A 14,625-nucleotide genomic window follows, 5' to 3' on the forward strand; every position below is an offset into this window, starting at 1 on the left:
GGAAAAACAAGAGACATTCCTATTAATGAGCGAGGCATCCAGAATTAGGGTGCCACGACCTCGCGACAAATGCGAATGAGGGGACAACAAATGTCTCAAAGAAATGTTTAAAATACAAATGAACAAGCACCTAACTGGCTTGGTTGCGCTCCACGTCCACCACAAGGACGTAAGAGAGGAGAAAGAGAAAATATGTATACATACTTGAATAGAGATAGATTCTCCAATTTATTTGAAAAGCGAAAACATGTTCAAGAATCACCACAAGAATCCAAGACTAGTACAACCCAAAGCAGATCGGTGAGTTAAAGATAGACTCAATCTTTAAGGTCATGTACATGGGAAAATCCACTGCATGGGGAGAGAACACCTCAATATGAATATCAAGGCGAACAAGAAAGTATAAGTAACTTTCAAAGTTACCAATCAAAAAGTATCTCCCCAAGTCGATCTATGAGAAATTAAGATAACTTATAAGTTCGACACCGGAACGTGCGGGATCAACCCGAATTGCAAGATCATATAAATCAAAGACGCCCTGATCTGCGCGAGCAGATAAATAGAAATGCACTGATCTTAGGGAAAGATTGAATAGAAATGCTCAGTGAGCGAATGAACAAACTAATCAACCCATTGATAAATCCATCCAACAAAGGATAATTCAATTGGAGGATCAATTTACGAAGTATTAGGATGGAGAGTATGGAAAGCTTTTAGGTTACGAGTCAGATGAAGACTGACAACCTTTTCACCCTGATATTCTGAACTCATAAATCTTTGAAGGATTCTTTGAAGGCCAAAAGCTTTATCCTTGACAAAAATCAAGCAACAGCCTGAAGAATCTTTGAAGGCCTTTCTAAGTCGCTTTAGCATGATAGCAACGAAGGTTAACAATTTGAATGATAAAATTTAGTTGATGGCACTCCAGGCTGGGATAATCACTAATTTGTAACCACTACTAGAGGCAAACTATGGGATGATTTGCAAGGACGCCCAGTCAAGTCAAAAAATGAATTTAATGAAAGGTCTCTTGTCTATGTCAGAAAGGAGGAAGCTCAATCTATATTTAAAGTATTAAAAGATAGCTCGAGAAACAAACCCAACTCAAGAAATGTAGAAACAAACATTGTAAACATGAGAAAAAGCCACGAACCACATGGAAAAAGGAAAGATGAGTCCAAGGACTCGTCCAAAGACAAAAATAAACAAAAAAAAAGTATGAAAAGTATGTCTCGATATATACTGTGTACACCAAACTGAAAGAAACACGGGAGAATACATTGCTTGCAAATGAGAGTAAGATCGTGTTTCGCAAACCTAAACCTATGAGGAATGCAAGGAATAAGTGAGATCAGAATAAATATTGTTGCTTTCAAAAGGACATTGGTCACACCACTGAGGAGTGTCGACAACTAAAAGATGAGATTGAATGTTTAATTTCCAGAGGTTATTTTTGATAGTATCTGAAGAATAGGGGAATGAGCAAACTCAACCCCATAACTAGAATGAAAACTAGAACGTCCAGTAACCACCTATAGAAGGTGAGGACATCTTTGTGATTTTTGAGAGCCCCATTTTGTAGGAACGAGTAACACTGCACAAAAGAGGTACACAAACCAAGTAAAGAACCAATCTTTAGCTTTTGCACTAGAATTGACAAAACGAGCTAAGACTAAGGAGCCTCTAATAACTTTCACTAACGACGATGTGATGCACGTGAGATTTCCCCATGAGAATCCACTAGTGATAACTATTTAGCTCGCGAATAAAAGGGTGAATCAAGTTTTAGTGGATAATGGGAGCTTAGTCAACATTCAGTATAAAGAAACTTTAAAGAAAATAAGATTAGAAGGAATAATTCTAAAACCATGCATGGTTAATTTATGCAGATTCATAGGGGATAGCGTCGCAAGTTTGGAAACAGTAGAGCTTCCCATAACAATGGGACCCCGCCTTTGTCAATGACTCTAATACAAGAGTTTTTGGTGGTTGACCTTCCCTCGATCTATAACTTAATTATGGGTTGCCCAACACTGACAGGACTGGGGGCAATTAGTCTAAAAAAAACATATATCATTAAAATTCCCAACTCATAATGGAGTAGGAACTGTAAAAGACGACCAATTATTAGCACGAGAATGTTATAATATTGAGTTAAGGGAAAGAACTAAGTCTCATCAAATGATGGTTGTGGTAACTGAGGAAATTGAAAAAGAAGAGGAGGATTTAGACCCAAGAATGGGTGAAGAGCAATCTCAGTTCGAACTGATTGAGGAGTTGTAAGAGGTATTACTCAACCCAAATGACCCTACCAAAGTTATCAAAATTGGTAAAGGGTTAGGGGAAGAGTTGAAGTAGCAACTAATATACTTTCTAACGGAAAATCAAGTTCAATTTTTCCGTATTTTGTTCAGCTTAGCGTACATGGTATAAATCGAGACATACTTTTCATACTTTTTTTGTTTCTTTTTATCTTTGGATGAGTCCTTGGACTCATCTTTCCTTTTTCCATGTGGTTCGTGGCTTTTGCTCATGTTTGTAATGTTTGTTCTTGCATTACTTGAGCTGGGTTTATTTCCCGAGCCATCTTTTAATACTTTTAATATAGATCGAGCTTCCTCCTTTCTAACATAGACAAGAGCCCATTCATTAAATTCATTTATTGACTTGACAGGGTGTCCTTGCAAATCATCTCATAACTTGCCTCCAGCAGTGGACAAATCAGTGGTTATCCCAGCCTGGAATGGCCTCAACTGAATACTTCAAATTTTTATTAATAATTGCTTCAAAGATGTTACATACTGTTATTTGATGTTCGACTCACTGTGACCCGTTTTGCTATGATTGAAGCTGGAATTGTAGAGAAAAATAATAGATTTAAGCTCCATTAGAAAACTTATATACATTTATGTATATATAGTTTGTTATATATATATAATAAAAATTAAAATATTAAAATATTTTTATTTCATGTTAAAGAAAATTAAATTTAAAATTTTTTAACTTAACATTGAATCACTAAATATATATTTTTATATAATTATATTATTAATTTTTTTATTTTATTATATTTAAAAAATCGCGTCAAACGTGTCACATTCGTGTTAAGCGGGTCGTATCGTGTTCGACCCATTTTTATTTCGTGTCAAGTCGTGTCAACCTATTTTCAAGCCGCGTCTAATTTTCCCGATCCTAACCCGTAAAATTTGTGTCGTGTTCGTGTGCTGTGTCGAAACCCATTTTGCCACCCCTAGTTTCGTGTGGGTTTTTTGGGCTGTTCTTGCTGAAGAAGGTGGTGAAGTGGGTAAGACAAAGACCCTGCTTGTATATATAATACATACGACGTCAGTTATTAGGAAATAATTGACGCCATAGGTGCATGATTTATATTGACATGTGCCCTCCTATGGCATCGGTTATTTCCATAATAATTGACGTCATATGTATTATATGTACAACAGGGTGATTTTCAACCCCCAACTGACGGCATTGGCTTTATTACCTTCTATACCTATGGTTTTTATCAAAAAAACCACTATTTAAATGTCAATTTCGAACTAGGTGGGTATTTTCACACCCTTTAGCTTCCCTTCTTATAAATTGAGTTGCAAAAAAAGCCTCTAAAGACCCATATTGTAGTAGTAAAAAAATAAATGAGTTACTATATGCATTTAAGCCCATAAGTAAATATATAATCTCACATAACATGGTTTGGATGAACCTATCAAATTACTAAGTCTATATCAAAGATGAAAAAAAATAGAAAAAAATATACATTTATTATAAATTATTTAATTGATTTATCATCAATTAATTATGGTTAATTTTGATATATTAGATCTATCATCAAGTTAATCATAATCATTTCAATCAATTAATAATAAATTTTTCTAAAAAATAATAATTATAATTAATTTTGTGATTTAATAATAAATTTTCTATAAATTCTTTAATGAGGTCTCCTTGATTAAACATTTTTAATATGGATAATTACATAAAATACTAATTTTTGAATTTTTTTTTATATTTTACGTTCAAAGTTAATTTTTTACATTCTTACGATATTTTATAAAAATACAAGAAAACAATAAGAAAATCACATGAAAGTAACAAGAAAATAACATAAAAAAAATAATATACAAATAATAAAAATCAACGAAATAACAAGAGTACAACATAAAAATATATAAAAACATCGTATTTTATGTAATAAAATCTAAAAAATCATAAAACTATTAAAAAATTCGGTACTTATTTTTGTAATTTTTTTTTTTTTTTAAATTATCCCTTTTTAATATGCAGTCAAAAAGACTAGAAAGCAACAATATTATTGGAACAATAGAATTAAAAACACATCCAAACACATCTGAGGTTCATGTATAGTCAATCAATAACATAATTAAATTTTCTTTTATATATATACCTCCTAAGTTGTCATTTTACAACCATATATAAATAACTATTACAAAGCACAAACTTTCGAACTTAGATAAATTACAAAAGATCAGTTTCTATGTTGAGTTAAGCATAGGAGGCCTAAGAATAATAATTGCCTTCTTAATTCTTTTGAAAGCTTCTTGGAGGTCTGCGAGGGATGTAGCATAAGAGATTCGTATGCAACTATCGTCTCCAAACGCACCCCCTGGGACTACTGCAACCTGTAAAGAAAAGGGAGACCTATTATAAAGAAACTTGAGAAGTAGTTATTCTACTTGATAGTTTTTAAAGCTTCACCAGCCTAATCTGAAACTATCACATTATTTATACCTTAAAAGTATGTTTAGTTGAGGATAATCAAATGGAACATAGGTGTTTTGAACCAATAGTGCCTTTAGTATTTTTCTTTTTGCAATAACATGCATAATAATTATAAGTGTTTTGAATTTTGATTATTGGCTTACCTGACCCTTTTCTAGAAGGTAACGACAAAGAGACTCTGAATCATCTATTCTTCCAAATCCTTCAACCATTGTTCCATAGTAATAGCTTAAATCAATGAAGAGATAGAAAGCTCCCTGGGGCTCTGAGATTTTAACACCCTCCATTTTACTAAAGCTTTCGACTAAGAAATCCCGCCTTTCTCTGAATGCTTTCACCATAATAGCACACTCCTCCCCACCAGCATAACCCAATCCTAAGGCAGCAACAGCCGCTTTCTGTGATATACTACAGGCACCTGATGTGAACTACAATAATAAATATGAAATTAGTCCACTTATTTACCTATACTTAATTATAATGTAGAAGAAGAAAAAGTAAGCAACACCTTAACTTCTCATAGGAGAAAGTCTGCAAGCTTGTAAACACAAAACATTAATTATTTGTGATTTTTCTCATATCACACAAAACTCACCTTTGCCTCTTTTCATTTTTTACATAAAGGTAATGAGACTCCAATACATGCAAAATATATACCTGACTCTGTAGCTTTTCACATTCTGTAATAAAATGTTTAGGACCAGCAACATATCCAAGTCGCCAACCAGTCATAGCAAAAGCCTGCATATTATCATTTTCTACAAATCAAACTTCATAACAACAATAAGAGTGTGTTGTTTTTTTACAATGACCAAGACCATTGTTTTCTATCTTGGCCAATTATACTAAGTGCATTCATTTCATGAATGAATTTATGAAAGACAAGGCCAATACGAAAATGAAATAATATGTTACCTTAGAAAAGCCATTGACAGTAAGTGTCCTCTCCCACATGCCTGGTAGAGATGCAAAGCTTGTATGAGTTGCCGGCCTATAAATTATGTGTTCATATATTTCATCTGAAACAACCTGAGAAGAAAGCCAAATATGTTTCAGAATTTATACAAGGAAAGGTGATGTGTGGACATTCATTACAATCATTCAAGGTCTATTGTGATGTACCAAAAGCCTAGGATGCTTTGCAACAATTTCAGCAATCTCTTCAAGCAATTTCTTCGGGTAAACAGATCCTGTTGGGTTGGATGGAGAGCAAAGAATCAGTAGTCTTGACTTCTCAGTGATTTGGGATTCAAGAACCTTTGGGTCCAGCAGAAAATTGTCCTCAATCTTTGTTGGCAGAATCACAGGTGTTGCGTCAGCCAGCCTTGCCATCTCTGGATAGCTCACATAATATGGAGCTGGAATTATAACCTGAAACATAGATTTTACCACTTAAATGCAAATAACAATCTTTTTATTCATCATATAAACAAAACATACATGGAAATGATGCTAAGACTTGATGTTTCAGTAATTGCCTGGTGATGGTTTCAAATTTCGTAAGCAGCAAACGAAAGATAGGCATAATGTTATAAGGGGCTCCATCAAAATAATTTACTTTTCTCATTCTTATAATGGTTAAAAAGAACATAACCAAGCACCCACTTTCAAACTTCGTGTTACTTATTTATGCTTAACTGTCTATCAACAAATAATTTAAATAGACCTAGCTATTTTCTCTTTTTATTATCTCCCTCTCTTTCTTAAATTCAACTTTTTTTGTCTATTACTCTATGTCTCTATCCAAATTCCTCCTTTTTCTTTCTATCTTATTAGTTCTACATCACACAAACTAAAATAGGAAATGAATTTCACAATCACAACAAAACACAATATTCTCCTCCTTACATAAACAAAACAGAAGAAGCTCTTCACATTAATCACAATAGAACAACGTTAGTAATGAATATTAGATATAGTAAAGTACTTCACCTCGTCTCCCGGGGCACAAACTGCAAGCACAACTTGTATAGTACTTTGCTTGGCTCCATTGCTAACTAGAATCTGATCAGGACTGTAAGAAATTTCATTTTCCTCTGCAAAGTTGATCAACTATATTAAACCTTTGGTGAAAATACTGAATATTTGTTTCATCACAATTGCAATTGCTAACCTTTAAGCTTATGGCATATTGCTTCTCGAACTTCTAAAGTTCCAGCATTCGAGGTATACCTTGTGTGCCCTTCACGAATTGCATTTATCCCAGCCTAATTTTACAGTTTCAAGCATTGAAAAAAAATCATAAAATTTTGAAAAACAAAACCGCTAAAATAATTGTAGGCATGGGATGGATGAGGTACCTCTACTATTACAGTTGGAGTATCAAAGTCGGGTTCTCCAACTGCTAATTTGATAACAGGAACACCAGCTTGAGCAAGACTTGTAGCCAAGTCTGATATAGCAACAGTCTTTGAAGGTTTTAAAGAATTTACTCGAGGGCTTAAGGAGATATCAACTTCCTGTTGATCAAGATTATTCATCGCTTTCACAACTGTACTGATGAATCTATGTGACTCGACTTGTCTTGAAGACTTTACACATCTATACAACAAACAATCAGAAGCAGGTAGTAAATGTACCAACATCACTCAATAATGAACATCACATACAAATACATATAAATATAAATAAATATGAAAAAAAATGTTAAATAGTGATTAAACGTAATCATTTTATGTTAGAAAGTCTTACATTCGTAATGAATATAATTCAATATCATTTATAGGATCATGGGTTATTCCATTTATTGTTAATTATTTTTATATATGAAACTCTATACTTCTTACAATATACATCACCTTATTATACTTTCTTAACCATTACTTTTACATTCTCTAACGAGTGTATAAATTAAAAGTATATTATACTTTCTTAACTATTATTTTTACACTACAAAAAATCTTACTTTTAGTCACAACAAAATTTGTGACTAAAAGTAAAAAATTGTGACTAAAAGTAAAAAATTGTGACTAAATATAAATTATTATTCCTTTGTTGTGACTGAAAGATTCGTGGCTAAAGGTATTCACCACAAAAATCACAATTTGTTGTGACTAAATATATTTTTAGTCACAATACTTATTGTGACTAAAACTAAATTAGTAAAAACTTATAACCAAATAATATATTTTAGTCACAAGTAATCTTTTATTGTGACTAAAAGTCACATTTAGTAAAAAAAAAAAATTAAGTTGTGACTAAAAATTTGTCATGAAAAGTAACTAATTTTCATAATATGCTTCAAATCTAAAAACCAATCTCAAAAGTAGATTCCAAAGAGCTACTTATGATCAAGTCGTCCAAAATTAATGAGCAAAAATACTCACTATCTTTAGGGTGCTAACTGAAAGTCCACAATTAACAATATGTAAAAAAAATTATACTATTTATATCATATATACATTTAAAGTTGTACTTTTCTAATGCCAACTCCAATGCTAACTACCTTAATGGCTGTATTTTATTATTTTTTAATTAGAATATTAATAAACTAATCAATTGAAGAAAAAAAAAAGTGGGCAGCGGTGATCAGCAGGAGCAACCCACCTTATATTTAAAGTTGAAAAGTTAATATTTTTTTGACATTTAATCTCATTTTCTGACAGCTACTTCTCAATAGCAACAGCATTGGAGTTGCACTAAAACTTGGAAATTGTGGGGTCCACATGGATTCTTAATTGGTTGTTCATTTTCAAAAATTGATTCAAGACTGATTTAAAATATGCGACGTGTTAATTACAACCTTCTATTATAACATCTAGTTATCTTTTATATTTGAAATCGCGTGATGAAATATTTTTTTTTTCATGACGGTATTCGTTATAATTATAATATCATATTGAGGTGTGCTACTGGCAATCTCATATTGAGGAGTGCTACTTTATATCAAATTTTAATTAGCACGCGTGTTAAAAAAACTTTAAACTTATTTTGGACATTGTAAACTATTCAAAAAAATTTTAAATTTTCACAAAGATGATGTTGTAATTATAATAAATACCGTCATGAAAAATAAGTTGAAAAAAAATATATTTTGACATGTATTTTCAGGCATATATAAGAGTTGACTAAGAGATTTTAATATGAGATTGACAATAATACATCTCTTACAATATTTTCTAACAGAATAAAAAACTTCAATGTCATGTTTTCAGCTTTTTATATAAAAGGCTAGGAATAGTAGCACTTTATTTTTATTTTAAATCAACACAAAACTTCACACTCGAATTTTACTAGATGTACTTAAGTTTTTATTTTTATTTTTATTGAAACGTTATCTTCGGAATAAATGACTTGGGAGTATTTATAGAAATCTTATCCAAAAAATAATCGGAGATAATATTTTATTATGTTATTTACTAAATTGTTCGGAAAGAAAAATATTATTTTTTTACATAACTAGAAAAGATAATCAGAATGTTTCAATTTAAAAAAAATTATCATTGTTAGAATATGTAATTATTTTTTGTTTATAGATTTTAAAAAGGCATATTGTCTTTTTTTATTTTTAATTAATAAAATTAAAATCAAAATAAAATAAATTAGAAAAGAGAAAAGTATTCCCAAAAAAATGGGGGATAACTTTTCTCTTTATTTTCTTCATAATTTGTGTGGGCCCCCTATTTTTTTTCTTTTCAAAATATAGTAAACAATTGTATGAGAATCAATACCATACCATTGATTCTCATTCTGTTTTAAGTAAACATGCCCTTAGGGGGAATGCTAGCAAGGAAGGATATAGTTATCAGTGATTTTAGCAACAAAACTAAGGAGCACAAGTAAATTATTGTCTTAAATAACTACTGTGTTGCATAATCGATTTGGTTGCAGTAGAATATTATAAGTTTATATTAATGTTATGTCTAGTAAGTTCTCAGTACCCAAAATAATTTGGTTACGAGTCTGGTTGGGACTGTAATGTTACTTTAGTGGTTATGGGGTACCTCTTTGGCCCGCGGTATATAAATGTTTATAGTAGTTACAAGATGCTACTACATTTTTTAATATTTAAGTAGTTATTGTTTAAGTAATTACGGGATACTTCTGTATATAAATCTAAGTAGTTACGGGATACTATTAGACTAAATAATTCAGATGAGCGTTTACAGGGTATTGCCACTTAGAATTTTGGATAATGAAGTAAGCAATTTTGGTGTATCGCCACTTCTGGGAGAGTGGCTGTATGCTTAGTTATAGAGACTGGTCAATGTTATTAAGTCAACTAAACGGTCATGTGGGGATTTATTAGTTATTTTTTGGTTTTTAATAACCTATTAATCTTTTTAGAGGTACCTTAAATATTTCAATAATGGATGGTTATATTTTGAGTTGTGGCCGGATACTGAAGCCCTTGTTATGGGGTATTATATGGAGCTTAATTGTGTCTGAACAGATGATCAGGTTACAATATTTGTTGTAATGTGTAAATGAACTATCTTTTATGGGCTTGGTTGGTAGTTGCATACATCTTGGCCCTTTTGCTGCTACAAAAAATTAATGTGACAATGTTTTTTTCTTAAAATAATTACATAAGGTACTATTTTTTGTAAAATATTTACATTTTTACGTTTAAAGAATGTTTTTTTTTACATTTTTACGGTTTTTCAAAAAATAACACGAAAACAACATAAAATCAACAAGAAAACAACATAAAAGTAACATCAAAATAACAACAAAAAAACAACAAAAAATAACATACATATAACAAAAAATTAACAACAAATGAACAAAATTTCAACATAAAAAGACCGTATTTTATGTAGATAAAATTAAAAAAATTGTAAAAATATTTAAAATTCCGTAAAACCGTATTTTTATTATTTTTTTATTGTTTTTGTGCATTTTTGAAATTAATTCTTTTTCTTTTTCTTTTTCTCAAGAAAAAATTAAACAAGTGAAAAGCCTCAAAATAAATTCCTGCTTAGATAGTCATTGATATTTTTGTATATATATTTATTAAGAATACTACTCACTATCTCAAGCTCAACCTTTTCTAGAAACACAAATAGATATATGTATGATTACTATAAGATGTTGTTTGATTTGAAAGAATAAAAATAAGCAAGAGAATAGGAATATATATAGAATGGAATTAAATTTAAAATGTATAAATAGATTTATTTAATTTTTTCTCATTTTGTATTAAAATCATATCAAAATGAAATACACATTCCACAAAAATAGTGAAAAAGTCAATTCGATTTTAAAATGCAACTAAACAAAAGAATGGAATAAAATTTATATATTTTATTTCTATTTCATGCAATTTTATTACCTCAAGCTAAATGTCATTTTTTTACTATTTGATTGATAGTTAATTTATAGTTACATGTATGTGCTATAATAAATTATTATTATTTAAAAAATAATATATTTTTTAAAATTTGATTAATTACAATTAACTATTTTAGTGTTTTAAGAGAAGAAAAAAAACTCAATTTTTTTTAACTAATCTATATTTTTTATAATATAAGGTTAGATTAAATAAATGTGTGACATATAATTTAGTGTAATAAATTATTAATTTTGTCAAATTGTAACATATATTATGGAGTTACAAAATATTTAGATAATGATCACAAAATAGAAGTTACAAATCTTTTAATTTGATGATCACGTGAACATTTTAACTCTCATCTCCTTTATCACTCTTAATTAGTAAAAGATGTTACTAATTGTGTTTTAATGTGAATAAGTTATAGCTATTGAAAATATAGTTGTTAAAAACTTAATTTCATCATTAATTATAAGGAGTATAAATGATTCAAAATCAAATGAGAGTAGTTTTGAATATTTTGGAGAAGAATTAATAACAAAACTGAAAAAAAAAAAAAAAATTGTAACGAGTAACCAATTAATTTTTTTAGCATATCAATATATGTGCATTTTTAGGACATGAGAAACATTTGTAATTGGTCAAATAACATACAAATCACTCGTTAAGGTTCATGAACATCTAATTTATGATTGGTAACAGTTAAGAACTTTATAGTAGCCATTTATGTTCAAATGAGAGTGAAAACTCTATAAATAGTTACCATTTGTTCATTTGTGATGAGACATTTATTGAAACCACTAATTGTGTGGTTAGGATTTTGTGAGGATATTCTCATTCTTATACACTAGACTGCGTAGCCTTCAAAAATCTTTATAAGCAATATTAGAGTTTTTTTAAGTGTCCATGTGAGAGATAAAATAATTGTTAGGACAAAAGTTTTAGACCTTGTTTAAGCATATGATGTTATTCTTTTATTTCTCTTATTTATTTGACTTAGTACTAAATTATTTGGGGCTTATACCTAAATAAACTTTTTCGAGCCTTCATACAAATACTAATTTGGTTAAAAATTATTAAGTTTTATTATTTGGGGTAGTGGTAAATATATATATTTATAGTTTAGAAAGGTAAGTTCAAATCTTCATACATTCACTTTGTTTTTTATATGATTGTTGGAATTTGAACCCAATAATTAATGTAAAATGTAATTAAACCACAATTTATTTTAACATAATTGTGTATTATTTCATATTTTATTATAGTTAATTTTATAATTTTCATTAAATGTTGTCTACATAATATAAGTGTAAATATTATTTTAATATTATATTTTACTTGGAGATGCATTCATTAAATGTCGTCTACATGATTGTAACCTCTATATTGTAAGTGTGATGAGAAATTCTTATTAGTAATTATAACTAAATTAAATTTTAAATAAAATGAGTTAACTTTTATTTTACAAAGAAACAAAATATATTAATAACCAAATAAGACCAACCAAGTTACATATAGGTGTCATTTAGTGACACTTTTGTTTTTTTAATTTTTTAATCATAAAATGAAAGTAAAATTTTTATTTTTAAAAATTTTGATTTTAAAAAATAAAAATGTGTTCTGTAACCATTTTTGTTTTTTAATTTTAAGAACTATTAAATAAAAGTGTATTCTGTAAAATTTATTTTTATTTTTATTTTTTGATTTTATTTAAGTCGAGTATAGGTCCAAGATCGGATTCGGGTTCGAGTCAGAGGTCGGGTTCAGCACCAGGGCCATGGGGAGATTTAGGTCCGAGTCTGATCGGAGTCCAAAATATTGATTAAGAAAAAAAAATCTATTTAAAAAAATATTAAAAGTAATTTTTTTTTTAAAAAAAAATATTGATTCTCAATTATTGAAAAAGTGAAAACAGTTTTATAGAACATGTTTTGAAAAATATTTTTACTTTTTCAATTTTAAAAACAAAAAATTAATTAAAAAAATATTACGAAACACTATCATAATTTATTAATTGATTTCTGAATTAATCACAACTCATAATTACATAATTTATTTGATTAAAGCATGATTGTTAAAATATGTGCTTATATTCTTTCAAATATATATATATATATATATATATATATATATATATATATATGTGTGTGCTTATTCTAGTCTTGTCTATGATAAGGAGAATTGTGGAAGTTATTTTGCTGAGGTGTTCAAACGTGTTTTTGTCAATAAACTTACATTATTAACAAACTTAGGAAAACATACATATATAAACGTTGATATGTATTTAATTTTAACTTCAAACCTAGACAAACTGAATTCAAATTCAAGATATAATCTGAGAATCAAAAGGTTTTGTTAACAATATGAAATAATAAAAAAAAGTTGTTATTTAAGATTTTTGTACTCGAATTATAATGTATGTATTATTGTGTTGATGAACTTTTCATAAAAGTAGAATTTCCAAACTATTTATTTTGTTATAAATTAGTTATTTTATCATATTTTTTCATGCTTAGAGAACATATTTACTTACATAATTAATTAATATGAAAAAAATAATTTAAAATATTTTAATTTAATTTTACATAATTTTTTATTATTAATTGATTTTTAATTTAATGATATTTTAAAAATATATGTTTTTCATTTTTTTGAATTCTAAATTATACATGTTGGCACTAACATAATGTCTATAACCATTATCCAGGTGTGACAAAACTTATGGACTAATTTTAAATTAAGACACAATATAATATATAGGTGACAATTCATTGACCACAAATCCTAAATGGCCTTAAAATAAATCAAAATCAAAACTTTTGGATTGATAGTAATAGTTTCTCATACGAAAAAATGAAAGCATATTTTTTATTTATTTTTTTTATTTTTGTTCAAATTGAGGAATAGCCAAGAGGAAAGAATGAATGTAGAAAGTGGAGGAAGACAAGAAAGTTACTTGAGATGAAGACCAGAGAGCTGAAAAGGGAAAGATAAAGATCTGAAGCAGTGAGTCTGATCAAATACCAAATCGGCCAGGAGAAAATCAGAACGAGCCACGACTGAAGAGCAACTCTGAACTGAATTAGCCATTCGAGATGACAATGCCAGTGGCAGCCTTGAAGTTTTGGCCAATTCAATTTGGTTAGGTTGTGTGACTTTAAAATATAAAAACTAGGCTAAAGGTACAAACATTTTATAAAGAGCAAAAAGGAAGAGAAGGGAGAAGTTAGGTGGGTTGGTGGGTAGGAACTAGGAAGGAGAAATAAAAAAGAGCTTGTATAACTCTATTGATTGTTAGGCATTTGGTCTTGATCAACGGTCCAGATTAGAGGAAGCAAATTATGATGAGAGTAGATTTCTCTTTTTGAAAGAAAAATCAACGATGAGAGTAGCTGAATTCACCGTTTTTGGTAATGAGATGATGTTGACTACATTGGACAATGCTCGGAATATATTCAATCCACTATTATCATTAGACTTCTTCTCTGACTTGTATATATTGAAAATTTGCAATATTTAGACCATTTATTATTTTTAATAAATGTGCACGTGTCTTATATGATATTTAATTAGACATGTTAAAAGGTTTTAGT

The 14,625-nt window shown here is 29.1% G+C and overlaps 1 protein-coding gene across 1 annotated transcript; it reads right to left on the reverse strand.

The window, feature by feature from the left end:
- Positions 1-4,381: 4,381 nt before the first annotated feature.
- Positions 4,382-14,222, reverse strand: LOC115712504 (bifunctional aspartate aminotransferase and glutamate/aspartate-prephenate aminotransferase). The gene is made up of 9 exons (XM_030640791.2): positions 13,989-14,222; positions 7,059-7,299; positions 6,872-6,965; positions 6,691-6,794; positions 5,881-6,129; positions 5,674-5,787; positions 5,416-5,499; positions 4,902-5,186; positions 4,382-4,658 (listed from the first exon to the last, which is right to left on the reverse strand). Exons 1-9 carry the CDS (start codon positions 14,120-14,122, stop codon positions 4,512-4,514), a joined length of 1,452 nt encoding a protein of 483 aa, XP_030496651.2. The 5' UTR covers positions 14,123-14,222; the 3' UTR covers positions 4,382-4,511.
- Between the last annotated feature and the right edge of the window lie 403 nt (positions 14,223-14,625).

This window comes from Cannabis sativa, chromosome 4 (genome assembly GCF_029168945.1).
Source record: "Cannabis sativa cultivar Pink pepper isolate KNU-18-1 chromosome 4, ASM2916894v1, whole genome shotgun sequence".
Taxonomy (NCBI): domain Eukaryota; kingdom Viridiplantae; phylum Streptophyta; class Magnoliopsida; order Rosales; family Cannabaceae; genus Cannabis; species Cannabis sativa.

Coding starts and splice junctions, on each gene's coding strand:
- LOC115712504 (XM_030640791.2), bottom strand. CDS start 14,122: ATGGCTAATTCAGTTCAGAGTTGCTCTTCAGTCGTGGCTCGTTCTGAT. Junction 6,966..7,058: donor CTCCAACTGTAATAGTAGAG/GTACCTCATCCA, acceptor CTGTAAAATTAG/GCTGGGATAAATGCAATTCG. Junction 5,500..5,673: donor CTGTCAATGGCTTTTCTAAG/GTAACATATTAT, acceptor GATAATATGCAG/GCTTTTGCTATGACTGGTTG.